This window comes from Mesocricetus auratus, unplaced genomic scaffold (assembly GCF_017639785.1).
Source record: "Mesocricetus auratus isolate SY011 unplaced genomic scaffold, BCM_Maur_2.0 Super-Scaffold_100676, whole genome shotgun sequence".
Lineage (NCBI taxonomy): Eukaryota > Metazoa > Chordata > Mammalia > Rodentia > Cricetidae > Mesocricetus > Mesocricetus auratus.
Genome location: NW_024429266.1, coordinates 88947090 through 88962538, shown reverse-complemented (window position 1 = coordinate 88962538; position 15449 = coordinate 88947090). Strand labels below are relative to the sequence as shown.

At 47.5% G+C, this 15449-nt stretch overlaps 1 protein-coding gene across 3 annotated transcripts in view; it reads right to left on the bottom strand.

Annotated features, from left to right (window-relative positions):
* Positions 1-15449, bottom strand: part of Prkce (protein kinase C epsilon) — a 507468-nt gene that overhangs the window by 156540 nt on the left and 335479 nt on the right. For all 3 annotated transcript variants that reach the window (XM_040737388.1, XM_040737387.1, XM_040737389.1), the window contains 3 exons: positions 13346-13442; positions 10579-10778; positions 7621-7794 (listed from right to left, as the gene is read on the bottom strand). In XM_040737388.1, coding sequence (XP_040593322.1) covers positions 7621-7794; positions 10579-10778; positions 13346-13442 — 471 coding nt within the window. The remainder of the gene's footprint in view (positions 1-7620; positions 7795-10578; positions 10779-13345; positions 13443-15449) is intronic.

The window sequence follows — 15449 nt, the reverse complement described above, 5'->3', positions numbered from 1 at the left end:
AATAAAGCCAGCGGTTTCCACATTATGGCACAATGAGCATGCTCCCATGAGATGAGACCATGATCTCCCCTGGCCACTACTACGTCCTGTGACAGGGAATGTGATGCCTCACAACATGGCACATAGTAGGTGCTCAACACACCTTAACTGAATAGAAGACTATGAGGCGCCACCCTAGTCCATTCTGGATGAGGCAAGACAGGCAAAGTCCAGGGGCTTGCAGGCCAGCTACTCTAGCCAAAACAAGAAGCTCCAGGTCCAGTGACTGAGCCCTTGTTTCAAAAATGGAACCTTTTCCAAGTTTATTTCTGTCTTCACATGTTCACATGCAGGTGAGGACCCCACCACCACAAGTAACTTTCCCAGAGTTAAGGTATTTGTTGCTGTTTGGTTGGTTGGTTTGTGGGGAGGGAGTTGTTTGCTTGTTTATCTTTCTTTCCTTTTTTCTTTTTTTCTTTCTTTCTTTCAGTCAATCTTGTTGTATAGCAGAGGTTGGCCTCAAACTTTCTATCCTCCTGCCTCAGCCTCCAAGTTTTAGGTTTATAGGTCTGTGCCAAAGACGATAAATTTTACGTTCATTTTATCACAACAGAAGGTGGAAATAAAGGGAGAAGGGTCAATGGAAGATGAGTTGAGTAAGTGGAAGCCTTTGAAGGCAGCTCTTCAATTCAGACGTAAGGTTCCCGGACATGCAATAAGTTACTTGATGTAACAGCCTCTAGATTAAGAGGCAGCACTCCACCATGTCTGGCCCAGGGTGGAGACACAGGAGCAGAGTGCACTTTATAATCTTGTTTCTTATCACAGAGTGAGTTCTTGCTTCAAGACTTCAACAACCATCAGGCTTTGTGGTGGTTTGAAAGAAAATGGCCCCCAAAGGGGGTAGCACTGTTAGGAGGCGTGGCCTTGTTGGAGGAGGTGTGGCCTTGTTAGAGTATGTATGGTCTTGTTGGAGGAAGTCTGTCACTGTGGAGGTATGTGTCCTCAAGTCACACCCAGTGAGATAGACCGCTTCCTATTGCCTACAAATCAGGATGTAGGACTGCCAGTTCCATCTCCAGCATCATATCTGCCTGTATGCCACCATGATGACAATGAACTAAACCTCTGAAAATGCAAGCTACACCGAGTTTTTCCTTTGTAAGAGTTGTGGTGGACATGGTATCTCTTCACAGCAATAGAAAGTCTAACTGACACAGACCTGCTTGGCATGGGATTGTGTTGTCCCCTCTTCTTGCTGAAGTCCTCCCTCTTCACCCCTCCACAGACTCATCTCTCAGTCCTCCTTGGGGCGGCAGAGATTATCACTCAATGATTTTAAACACTGAACCTCCTATGAGAGTCCCTTTAAGCCCTCAGTCGCTTGCAGGCCACAGGCCCCCTGAATTGTGAACTGACCTAGCAGAAGAAATGACATTGCTGTTCAGTGCCATCAAAGAAGATGTTTTTCCTAGAGTCTTGATCACTTGGATAAGAATTATGTCACACGAGGCCAGGAAGAAGCATCCACGCAGACTCACTCATCTCAACCTGTTAAAGATTACCAACCCTATCGCTTACTTATAATCTTTTACCGGCAAGCAAATTGATTCCCCGAGGGCTGATAATCCAAAAACAACTGGCAGTATTGAACAGTCTCAGAATTTTATTTCCAGAGACAGCCACCAAAGAGGTCAAGACCCCTCCGACTCCTCCCAGGACCTGCCACCTCCCATATCATGTGGTCTAGCAGGACGGCGGCCCACACTTCAGCTTGCTTTCTCGGCTCTCTTGGGTTTGTCAGCTTGATATATTAGATTTGCCATCTCTTTTTAAAACTCTAGCAATCAATTGTCTTGTATCCTTCAACCCCCCCCCCATTAGGGTTTGCTATTCTGTTAAAAGTAAAAACAAACACTGGAGTTCCTTGAAACTACAAATTCTCCCTGCTGTTGTCCACACTTGTTCTGGGTAGCTCTCCTCATGCCCACAGAGATGGTTAAATCACACTTGCACAAACATCTCCAGTTGCTTTTTAAGGATTTTCCGTGCTGCATGTTCCCTAGGGCTGAAGAGAGGCCGGCCAGCAGAGATCCTGTAGGAGCTCAGCCCTGTTTCCTTCACAGCAAAGTCCTCCAGGATTTGGCTTCCCAGGCCTGGCAGGAAATGCCACAGGGTGGGGGACGGGTACAGCGTGCAGAGCTGTAAGTTTTAAAGAGGCAACACTGTGGGTGAAACTGTCCCAGTTGGGTTTTGTGGGATCCGATTGAAAAGGGTGGCTTTGCAACTGGGGAGCATAAAAATCCAAACACAGAGACTCTGAAAGGACCTGGGGATTTTAATTTTCTGTTAACCACAAAATCAAAACAAATCTACCTCTTAGGGGCTCTCTGAGCCCTAGTGGCCAACGGGACAGGCAAGTTCTGAAAAAGTAGCTTCTCCACCAAGTTTTAACCTGGAGTAGGCCATGTCTTTTAGAGCCGAGGATGGCACCTCAAGCACCTAAAGACGCCTCACAGCACTGTTGTCTCTGTCCCTTCAGCCTCTGACTTTCCAAGAATTTCTTTTTCTTCTTTTCTCAGCATACACCTGCCTCCCCCTGAACTTCACCTATTTCCTTGGGCCATTTGTCTACAACGAAGTAGGACACAGGAATTGTGAGGCCCAGTGTGGGGGAGATGTCAAAATGAAATCTAGAAAGAACTTTGAGGCCGTCTCTTGGCACCTGCCTTCTTCTAGATGTTAGCCCTACTTCAAGGCCCAGTTTTGTAGCTTCCCCAGCCTGGTTCAGGTTCTCTAGAAAACCAAAAGGCACACAACTCAGCGGGAGCTCAAGTCTAACACAAGGGCTGAATTTGATGGAAATGTAATTTGTGGCCTTATTGACTAGCCTAGCTGCCCATTCTCACTACCACTGGAATGCTGGAGGCATTTCATTTGCACCTCATCTTCCAGAGCCTATGAACTCACCAAGAACACTCACCAAGAACAGAATGGCTTAGTATAGAAAAATCTCAAGCCACCATTTGAATTTAGCTTGGCCATTCAATGGGCTACAGCCACCAGACTTGACTGAACCATCACTGTTAAATCCAATGGGTCTGCCCAGCCATCACCCCTGGTTGCCATGTAAGACACAGTCCCTTAATTTACACTCTTCCAAGCCTACCAGTCAACCTGTGCACAGCACACAGCTTAAAGCTATGCATAGTTTACCAGCAAGTTCTCAAAGCAGTCTCTAGGAGAGCTGTGTCTTCCTATATACTAAACCCCGACACCATGACCAAGGCAGCCCAAGAACAAAGAGTTTATTGAGCATATGGTTCCAGAGGGTTAGAGTCCATGATGGCAGAGCAAAGACACATTGGCAGACGCAACAAGCTGAGGGATCAGGTCTCGAACTGCAAGCTGGGAGCAGAGAGAGGACACTAGAGAGGCTTCTAAACCCCAAAGCCCACCCCCCAGTGACACAGTTCTCCCCAAAAAGTCACACTCGGCTCCTAAACTTCCTCAAGCAGCGCCACCTGATGGGGATGTCTTCTGTACATATGTTTCTCTTCTTGGTTGATGAATAAAGCACTGTGGCCAATGAGGCAGGAAGATAGGTGGGACTAGGAGACAAGGAGGATTCTGGGAAGTGCAGACAGAGAGGAGTCATCATGTGAGCCCAGGGAAGAGAAGATGTGAGGAAGGCATCTCTCCAGTAAGATAAGGCCATGTGAAAATAGTAGATTAATAGAGATGGGTTAATAATTAAGACAGAGCTAGCCAATAGGAAGCCCAAGACAACGGCCAACAGCTTTATAACTAATACAGCATTCGTGGGCTTCTTTGGGGCTCCAGGAGGCTGGGACCCAGGCTGGCAGGAAAGAATACTCATAACTGCCACCAACCTGAGACCGAGCATCCAAATGTCTGGGTTTAAAGGGATCATTCTCATTAAATCCCCACATGGAGGCTCACCTAGGGGCAGAAGAACCAGACTTTTTCAGGAAAAACAACATGCAAGCAAGACTAAAAGCTGACCATGGACCATAGCTGCCCTTCAGCTCCCAGTCCTACCCAAATCTCACCATTCAAAAGCACTGGACCCTGATGGATAGCAGCTCCAAGCCCTCTTCTGAGCGTCCACCCAGAACAGGATTACTTAGTGCTAATTACTGCAGGAGCCGGCAATAAGTCCCTGTTTCTAGACCCAGTCACCCATGAGAATCTGTTCTGCTGGTGACCCCACACCCAACATCTACTTCAATTAGGAGGATAACAGCCATTCTTTAAAACCATGACTATTGGCCAGTAAAGGGCAAGTCAGGATTTTTAAAAAAAATTTATTTATGTATGTGTGCGCACTGTATCTGCACATATACCTGCATGCCAGAAGAGGGCATCAAATCCCATTATAGATGGCTATGAGCCACCTTGTGGTTGCTGGGAATTGAACTTGGGTCCTCTGGAAGAGCAGCCAGTGGTCTTAACCACTGAGTCATCTCTCCAGCCTGACAAGTTAGTTTTTAAAAGTTAAATTTGGGGTCTGTGGTGATCTGGATGAAAATGGCCCCCACAGACGCACTGGAGGTGTGGCTCTGTTGGAGGAAGTGTGCCACTGGGAGTAGGCTTTGAGGTTTCAGAAGGTCAAGTCAGGCCTGGAGGCTCACTGTCTCTTCCTGATGCCTGTGGATCCAGATGCAGAATTCTCAGCTGCCCCTCCAGCACCACATCTGCCTGTGTGCCAACATCCTTCCCACCATGACAGTAATGGACTGAACCTCTGAACAGTAAGCCAGCCCCAATTAAATGTTTTCCTCTATAAGAGTTGCCATGGTCATGGTGTCTCCTCACAGCAATAAAACCTTACTAAGACATGGTCTATGATATGATTCTTCATAGAGTTCTTTTTATTAGTAAATCAATGTCATGTAGTAAGACTATCATTTAAAGATTAAAGATTATCATGATATTTAAAAGAGGTGCCAACTTGTTCCTGTGACTACTTGACATTGGCCTTCCCCTTAGTGTATCTCTGAACTGTAGAGGAAGTTCCTTCTCTCCCCTCCAGCCACCCAGACCCTCAAAACCATGACAGTCCATTTCTTTGGCCATAAATAAAATTCATGGCATTCTTCAATGCCGCTTTGTGTTCCAAAGAGAAACCTTGGCTTTGACATTCTTCAGTGAGTGCTTGCTGTAGAAAACAGTGGCATTGAGGATCCATCACCCTTTCTCATTTACCGACCAAGCAGGCCTCCAATTGTGGCTCTCGAAGAGCCACCATATAAAGGAGCCCCACAGAGCCTTCACGGCTAGACCTGGCTCTTTTAGGTTCCTGACCTTTTGGCTCTGAGTTCATAGAAGGAGCAGTAACATGATTCCTTTCCTACACAGTCACCTCAGTCAGAGATGGTCCTGTAGAGATCAGTGTGACCCTTAGCTGGCTCAGACACAGCGGACAGTCACACCAGATCAAGGCCTCACTGGAGGACCAATCCCAGAGGCTAGACGAGGTACCAGCTTTGACTGCCAACATGTACTGCCTGTGGACGATAAAACCTCCTACTCATTTCCCAGAGGCAGATCTCTTGCCTAACATGCATGAGACTCTAAGTTCAAACCCTAGTACTGGCCCCAAATACATACCCACCCGACCCTCCCCCCAAAAAAGACTATTACTTCTCTGAAACAATTTTCTCAGTGGTAGAAAGAGAAAACTAAAGTAAATGAGTCTTATTGTCATTATTATTTTTAAGACAAAACTCAAGAAACTTCCAAGCATCTGATTGTGACAGAAAGCACATACTGAACGTGAGCCTAAATGACAAGTACCATGGACAATAAGGACACATGGGACCTGATACATTTCTCTTTCGCCTTGGATTAACTTCTAAAGGAGTCGGACACGGTGGCTCATGCCTGGAATGTCAAGGCTTAAGAGGTGGAAACAGGACCGCCACAAGTTTCAGGCTCGGGGGAGCTGAGCTTCCAAATGAGGTCCCATCTCAAGAACAAAAACACTACAGCTAAGTTCTAGTGTGGGGGGAAGCAAGTTGAACCCGACTCTGGGCTTCTGCTGCCACACTGGACTCTGCATTTGTACACACACATGAACTCACACCCGCCTGTCTGGAATTACACAACACGCATTTGAAAGAAAAGCGAGGCTTAGCCAGCCATACCCTAGGCTTGCTTGGGAAAGCAATGAGTCTTACAAAGTGGGGCTCTCTGAGGACGTTTCACAGAGAAAGCAACTCTGGCGTCCCTGAAGGAGAAGCCACAGAATGGAGGGACAGTTTTCAGGTGTTTCTCATTTCTGAAGAGATCGGCGGGTGGGGAAACTCCCCTTAGGCCAGCGTTGCTCAATGTGGACTAGGTGTGTGGTGGGGGTTGGGGGCATGAGGTTAGGGACCAAATAAGTTGAGCAATAGTGGATAAAACTGAGGTAATCTCTTTTCACACTGCAGGACTCTTGGGGAACTCTAATAAACAAATGTGTACTGAGACTGTGGAACAGAAGCAAAGGCCTCAGAGGCCTCTGTTCTTAAAGTTCCTCCAACAAGCAGGGTTCTCAGGACCAGCCCAGGGAACTGTACCAAAGAGACCATAAAGTTTCTGAGGGCAGGCATGGGGTCTTGTTCACCAGGACCTAGCATACGGAAAACACTCAATATAGACAGAATAAACGGTTTCTGAGTGACAAGATGATGAATTCTCTTAATTCTAAGCAGGGAGAATGACACCGAGAACAAAATGGTGACAAGTATGCCAGACAGCCAGACATCTCACATGTGTGCAAGAGCATGTGCATGTGCGCGCGTGCATATACACGAGCACACACACATGCACACACAGCTCCAGCACCCATGTTGCTCATTCTGAATGCAACCAGTCACTACCTAAGCTCCAGGCAGGAAGAGGTAGGGATCTAGATCCATACTGTCTTTGCCTTCTAAAGACAACCACTACAAATCCATAATGCATCCTAGAAGACCTTCTCCCACACATGCCCCCAAAATGGAAAATAAAATAAGAATTTTATGAAGAAAATGTGCCTTTCCTCCCTAAGAATAATAGCAAATCAGAAGAGGGGGCCTCCATGATGTCCGTACAGATCTCCGGCCCTTTACTGCCACCTGCTGGAGGTCAGGCACCTAGGTGGTAAATTTTAAAATGCTTGCATTTTCTCCGTGGAATTCCAAACATGTATAGATTGGCATCTCTTATGACATCACACAAGTTAGAAGGACTAGGGTAGCATTTGCTCCTTTTCTTTTGAGCTGAAATCAACCCAGAAGTGATTTGACTGTTGATAAAAAGTTAGGAGCCAGAGCTGAGTACACACCATACCTGTTGTATTTTTTTTTCCCAAGGAATCAACACTGGGGCTAGCCATTTGGTTTTGTGAAGCTACATTTTTGCAAGATGCACTATTGCTCTTCTTGTCCCTGCACAAGGGCACTCTAGACGGAAAAGTCCCATGCCCCTCCAAGAAGACTATGTCCAAACGCATCCCTATCTCCACAAGGATAAAATTCACTCTGCCATATAAAGAAGCATGCCAATGGCCAAAAATTGGTACCAGACAAAATCAAGATGCTATGTGTTATGCTCCACAATCCTACCCAAGACAGGCCCCTTCTGTAAGCATACCTTGGTCTGGAAGCAGCAATAGAGTTGGGTTAGATAGGGGTGTTTCCGTGCCAGAGCCAAAATCCTCTTCTCCGTCATCGTGCAGTCCACGTCATCATCCTGGAGGATGGCGTCCTTCTTTAAGACTTTCACAGCATAGACTTCATCCTTGCCCTTGAGTTCCGCCAGCATGACCTGCAGCAGATCCGAATCATCTGGTCAGCCTATGCGTGGAATCAAATGATGCCAAATATCTAAACGCCGATGGCCTGTTCCCTTTCATTTTTGAGTGAAGATGTTTGGGAAATCAGCGTTCTAAATGTTTAGGGAATCCACCCCACCTAATTCAGCTACTAAACTTTTTTCTTCTTTTAATCTCCGGCGCAGTGCTCAGGTAAGAGACGTTCAATGTACAGGGGTTAAGTAACTATTCATATCTTCATCTGCACTAGTGATACTGTAATTATCAGAGAACAAATACGTCTCTTTCTCCCCTTCACCCCTCTCCTCTCACTCCCAGCCCCACCACACACACTTTCTCCCTTTCTTTTGACAGTCCCCACTAGGTAGCTCGGGTTGGCCTTGGACTCATGACACTTCTGCTTCAGCCGCCCAAGTGAAGATAGTATAGGTGTGCCCCACCACGCTACACACAAATGCAGGGCTTTCAGAAGCAGCAGCATTTTATGCTTTTCCTACAAGGTCACCATGGTTACCATGACTGTTGATATTCAGAGTACAAACACTATAATTATTTCTGCTATCTCCCTCCTTTTGGGAATTTAAGCTACGCCAAATTAAATTCTATATAAATTGCGCTGAGAGCTTTTGGACACAATTTAAAATTTTCCTTGGCCTTCCATCCTTGAGATAGAAATTCTTGGACCTAAAAGGTTAAATATTTAACACATTTCCTGATTTTTAAGGGGGCTATATGCACAGTAAGCCACTTTAGTGTGTGCTATAGATTTAGTATACTCACACACACAGTAGGCCACTTTAGTGTTTACCATAGATTTAGTATACTCACACACACAGTAGGTCACTTTAGTGTGTACCATAGATTTAGTATACTCACACACACAGTAGGCCACTTTAGTGTGTACCATACATTTAGTATACTCACACACACAGTGGGCCACTTTAGTGTATACCATAGATTTAGTATACTCACACACCCAGTAGGACACTTTAGTGTGTACCATAGATTTAGTATGAGCCCAGGTCACTTATACTAGCAACTTTTTTGTTTGCCTGTTTGCTTTCTCTGACTTAGCAAGTGGGAGATAACATCTTGATTCTGTTTTCAACTTGCAGTCAAACTTTCTGGAGTATTTATTTTCTAATTGAGTCACTTTGGGGGAGAATTCCTTTTCTTCCTGCTAGTTGCTGGCTTGTGTTATCTCCCCTAAGCCGGTACACATAGGATCATGAAGTCAGACCTCTTGCTTTCTAGACAGCGTTCCATGCCTCCTCCATGACAGTCTGTCACTTTTCTTCCTGAATATTTGTGTACTTAAACCTGCCCTGTGTTTGCTATTAGTGTCTTTCCACAGCTCTGCAGGTGAAAACACAATTCCTTCCCCTGACTGCTGATGGGTAGGTCTACTTTCTTGACATTTGCCCATCAAAGGGTATTTTCATTCATCTCCCACAGTCCCAGGTCTTTCTCCTTTTGGATGACTCTGAAGTAAACTACTGTAATGTCGTTGTCAAAGGGAAAAGAACATACCCCAAGGAACTTGCCACCCCATACAACACAGCCTGTAAAACTGACTTAAACCTTATTGAGACAGCTTCAAGTTTGCCTAAGAATCTAGTTAAGTCCTCAGAACTCTGATGCTGCCTGTATCACCTGCAAGCCTTGAAACTCTGACCATGCTCCCTTCCCTAGACTCTTATTCAAACTCAAACCCAGCCCTGCTCTCAGAGTAAGCCAGGGGTCCTGGGTCTGCTTCTGATTTAGCAGAAGTTTTAAAAGAGTTTTAAAAGAATGTGATTGCTTCAGCAGTTGCCATCTGAGTAAATTCCAGGCCCCCCTGCCAGCTGATCTCAGGACAGATAGGGACAGGTGAGTGTCTGCATAGCAGGCCCTGTGCCTGGGGGCTTCGCAGAGCCTTCCCTCAGAGCTGCTCTGGAATGGTGGAAGAGGCCTTCAGCTCTGCCTGGGATGACTTTAGGATCACTGCTTCCCAGAGCCCAGGACACATGATAGCACACGACTCCTAGCGCTGTCTGGTCCCCAAGCAAGGTCTCTGCTTCACAAGGTCCCCCCAAAAGGTCCCCAAACTCCAATTAAGCCCCAGGTACAGCTTGAAGAAGGGGGCAGTCAGAAATGTGCCCCAGTTTCCTGGGTTCTTTGTCTTTCTAGAGTCACATCTTTGCATCTCACCAAGCCCATCACTGGGGATACTGGAAGGCACAACCCCCACAGGGTGTCTGAGGCAGTGGAGAGCAGGGAAAATGTCCTCAGGGACAGGGGCCCTGGATCCATCACAGGATTCTCCAGTTCATTTGTCACATGGAGAGGAGGAGCAGAACGGTTAGTAAGCTCCAGGAAAATCAGCCAAAGGACACTCAGCTCCCGAAGTCCTACATGGTAAGGTTTGCTCTGACACTGAAGGTCACTGAGGACAGTGGCTGAGGGTTCATGCCCAAGGATTTCCTACCGAGAGAGCAGAATTCCAGGTGGCTCTCTGCACAGGAGGGGCCTCACAGTGGGAAGAGGCACACGTGCCAAGCACAGAAGCCCCTCGGCGTGCCCCTCCCTGCCTCCACTTTGCCCATTTGACACATGAGAACAACTGAATGCTACAGAGAAGAAAGTGCCCGTATTCCCACAACCAACCAAAGAGCAGGACTGGGGTCCCAATCAGCCAGGCATTAGCCCATTTCCACTCCAAAAGGAGGGAAAAGGTGACAAGAATAGGCCAGACTGCCCACAACAAGGCAGCACCATGACACACGGGTGCCACTGACCTTGCCAAAGCTGCCTTTGCCTAACACCTTGATGAAGTTGAACTCATCCAGGCCCAAGCGCTTGGCCTGGCCTTGCCGTACTTCACCGTTCTCGCCTGGGCTTGCCAGCTGGCCATCGGCAGATGAGGATGCCCTGTGCTCCTCTCCTCGGTTGTCAAACGACAAGGCCTTCCGGATGTTGTTTTCAAGTTCTTTTAGTTCTAGGGACAAGGAGGGGAAGACGCTAGGTTAGCACACCCCTCACGAGCCCTTTATGTCAAGACTCAATATGGAGAACCCATGAGCTCTCAGCCCCCTCCAGTTGTTCATAGGGGCAGATCCAGGGACACCTTCCTGTAGGCCCCTTCATCTGTCCAACACATTTCCTTTGGTGCCCAATGTATAAGAAGGCACGAGTCTGGAGAGAGGAGGGAGGGGGACAAAGTTCCTGAACTGGCAGGGTCCACTGCCACCCAAGGTCTCTGAAGGCATCCTAGCAACCTTGACTGTGACTGGAAGTGTGGGTGAGAATTTATGGGTTCCCTGGAACTCTGCAGACTCAGAGGCGACAGGCTCCCTTCCCTTCAAGTTTCCTTTGAAGATTAGAACAAACACGCAGAAGCCAGGCTCACAATCATCACTGGTGACAGAATCATTCACTCGCAGGGACTAGGAAGCCTTTGTCTTCGAAAGGTCTTTACTCGGCCTTGATGCTGGCTTTACTCGGAGTACTTGTCCCACACAGAGCTACCTCAAAGGATGAACCACAGACTTATCATTAACAAAAGAAGAGCTCCCCACAATGACATGTCACCAATTTATCTCTGATGGGGCAGGAATTCTACAGTCCAGTTTCACAACTATGAGATGGTCTTGCAGCTTTCTGGAGTATGTGACCCAAATTACTTAGGGATGAGAGTGCCGGGGAGGCCCTTTGATCTTTTCTGTTTGAAGAGGGTCTATTACAGCTAGACACACATCCACCAAAATGAGTATCCATCTGTGTAGAATGGGTATCTAGACATGATCCTACTGTAAAAGATTCTCATGAGTAACAGGGGTCACAGACAGGAGTAGAGAGTGTTTGCCCCTTGGAATGAAGACAGATGAGTGAGCAGCACCTCTGGGTAGCAAGGCCTTTGCCTCCTGTCCAGAAGGTCTTTAGTCACAAGGGTCATGCAGAGGATCTGGAGTGAACTCATATTGGGGTGGAAGGACACCATCCTAGTCTACAGATATTCCCGTGGTGACAGATTCAGCAGCTGCCTAGCTACTTACGTCACTCACTCCAAAGTATGACTTTTTGTCTCATCAGGCCTCAGTTGCTAAAAGCATCTTGGAAGATAGAACACAGATGACCTAAAACCCTAAAGTTTGAGGAAGATGTCCTATAATGGAAGAGAGACAGAGCCTGAACCATCTCCAGTTTGTGGTAGTTATATATAAGTACCACATACGCATATGAAAAGAGTTTCCCATCCATTAGTTCTCATATCAGGTAAGGAAACATGGTACCTGCCTGGCCTGGTAAGTCTCTCTGAATAAAGGCCCCGGGAGGCCCAGGCAGACAGCACGAGTCGAGAGACGGGCCTGGAAACCACGGGTGAATGTGAACCGTGGGTGGTTCACTCTACTGTGGTCCTCCATATCTTTGAAGTTCCAGGATATTTTGACATGAAAAGGGGGAACCTGCAAAATCTCCACTGGCCCAGGATGGAATCTGTAAGCTGGTTACTTAGGAATGGGTGAAATCTCTCTTGGAATGAAATAAAGACATAGGAAGTAAGCCAGGGTCACAGGAAGATGAGCTGAGGGCAATTATTTTAGTCTCAAGACTGGAAGATGACATCAACACTGTTCTGCCCACTCCTAAATAAGAAGGGACATGCCACAGTAATAACCTCCAGTGAGGATTTCATAGCACAGGAGAGGCAGTGGCCTGGCCTGGCCTGGCTACCATCTTAGCTCTTGGCCTCAGGACAAGCATGTTTAACCCTGAGTTTCCACTTCCCAGCCAGTTACCTGGACTGAGCACCAGGATAGAGTCGATGCAGGTGAGACAGTAGAAACAAGGATCACGTGAAGGGCTATAGAACACCGAAGAACCACCATGCTGCGAGGCTAGTTCTGTTTCCCAGGTACATATGGCTCTTTCCAGGGATGTCTGGGACCCATCTGTCACCAGCAGGGAGGCCTCAGACAGAAACCCATGCATAGTGCCAGCATCTTAGGTTCTGTAAAGTTATTCCTATGCGTATTATGCATGAAGAGCCTGCTGTCTGAAGCTTATCCAGTCAGAAGGAAAGACACCCAATGTGTAGCCAGAGGAAAGTCAGGCCCAATGCTGACTCCCCCCTGCTTCTCAAATTTCATCCTTCTATCCCCATCTGCTCATCCAAAGAACGGGAGAGGAGACCTTCCCCTTAACTCAGCCAGATCTGAAGTCTTGGGGTACCCTGGTTAGAGTTAAGGGGAGGGCTGTGAAGCAAGCAGACTCACCTAGGTCCAGAGAGAAGGCCAGAGTGATGGACAAAGGAACAAGACTTCCTTCCTGTCTACACATGAAACCCGGAAGAGAAATGAGGGAATAACAAACCATAGCATCACACACGCCTCTAACCCTAGGCTGGAGGGAACTTCCGGCTAGCTCCCTCAAGAGAGCCTCCTAGCACGCAAGGACGACCACCATGCCAACAAGGAAGCGGTGTGCGCCGACCCGTAAGTCTGCGGGCTTCGCTGATTAACAGGTGGTGAGGTAAGAGGTTAGGGGCAAACCCCAGAGTCTCACCCTGGTCACAAGGGGAGGTGGGCGCTGACTTGGATCGATCATCTGCAGTTGGAGAGTTTCCAGAAGCCGGCTGTGGCGACTCAGCACCAGCAACAAGCTAGAGAGGACAGAAGATGGGAGAGTCATCAGAAAGGAAGCCGGTGACGTCAGACCATACAGAGATCTGTAACGAGGGGCACAGCAGCATTCACCAAACGGAGAACGGGTGTGCAGGGTTTCGTGGGCCAATTCAACAGAAAACAAAACATGCAAGATTTCCACTGCCTTAATATTTATTCTCTCCAAAGTCAGGTGACCTTTTAAGGCAAAGCCCTGCTCTAGTCTTTCAGTAACAACACCCCTCCCCCTCCCCCCACACTCCTCTCCCCATCGCTACCCTCACAACTGTCCATACAAGGCAGGTTCTCTCACCAACACAGTGGGATACTGACCGGCTCTATCACCTGTTTGGTGTTTATTGGCAATCTTAACCACTTTTATGTCAATAACTGCATTTGCCAGTGCATATCGTGTATGTAGGGTTCTCTACTCAGACTTCCGGTACTCTTACTGCCCCTAGTGGCCGCCTCGAAGTACTACACATGACAGATGCTAAGTGTAAATATTCTCAGGTGTAGTCAAGTCTGTTGGCACATTTTAATAGAAGATCCCCAGTGACATTTGTTTCCTGGAATGGGGGCTGGCATGTCCAGCTTAAGTGCCGGCGTGAACATGGAGATCACATGGGTCTCTGACCCCTCTTCTCTTGGTCTTCCCAAGGATCTTTTCTACCAAAGCCTCTGAGATGCCTGCAGACTGAGAACACAACTCCCTTCTCTGCCACACAACTTAAACTACCACTTGGCTTTCTCCAGCTTTGCATCAGGACTGTCACTGCAGTGACTATAGCTGGATGACAGTCCTTGGGCCTGTTCTCCACCTGTCCCTACATTTTTTCCATTCCTTTTCATCGGGAGTCCACAAACTCAAGTCTGTAAATGCAAGGCAGTAGACAGCACCTGTCACTGGAACCACAGTCTGTGTAAATGCATGGAAGAGAGAGGGCATAGTGTTTCCCTTTAAACCTCTCCTGGCAGTGAACGACAGTCATACTCCCAGCAGGGGAAAGCCGGTCTCGCGCCGTGTCTCTCTGGTGTTCATCGGAGGGGCACTGGCACTTGCCCAGCCTGCTTCTTCAGGACACTTATTGGCTAGTGTCACTTTGCTTTGCAACTCCAGTGCCTTGGGGCACCAAACAAAGGGTTTGTGTTGTTCTTTGTCTCCCCAACCTGCAGAACCTAGAGAAGCTACCCCATATATAAGGCCTCACAGTTTACAGGGAGAGGATGGATTCTGAAAGGCCTGCAAAACAGCTTTGCTCATTGGGAAGACAGGAGAGACGGTCATCCGGTCCTTCTCACCAATGGCAAAAGACTTTTCTGGGGGCACCAGGGAAAAGACACTGGTAGGTTTAACAAGAAGTGCAAGAAGCGTAGGCTCCTTGGAGGGTACTTCAGGCCAAGTGCAGAGAGAACACTGAGGGATGAAGGCTGTGAGGCACCTACAGGCAGACTTGCTCTTCTAGAAAAGCGCTTGGGTAAGTTTGGCCCCTGGTGGGTGGGGCCACACCCTAACCACTCACATCAGCATCGATTGTCTGGATAACACAGCTCTGCTTCTCTCATAACCTATTTTCCAAAGGCCTCTTGAGTTTTCTAGATTGGGTGTCATTGCTGAAGCAGAGCCCACTGGAGATGCCTTTAGCTCTGTTTACATCTCTAGGCTCTGACTGGTCAAAACAATACATTAGAAAATCCAGTGGTCCCTAATGACACTTGGAAGGCCATATGGATATATAGGGTTTTGGTCTCTTAAGAAGGCCATGTGTCCTTAAGTATTTCCCAGTCAACTTAGTTCGAGAGCTGGCACAGACCATGGCTTGCTGTCTGAAAAAACTGGTCTGTGTGGGGGGGGGGGGTGTCAAGTGACCCTTTCACAGGGGTCGCCTAAGACAATCAGAAAACACAGATATTTACATTACGATTCACAACAACAGCCAAATTACAGTAATGAAGCAGGAATGAAAGTAATTACATGCTTAGGGGCCCCCACAACATGGAGAATG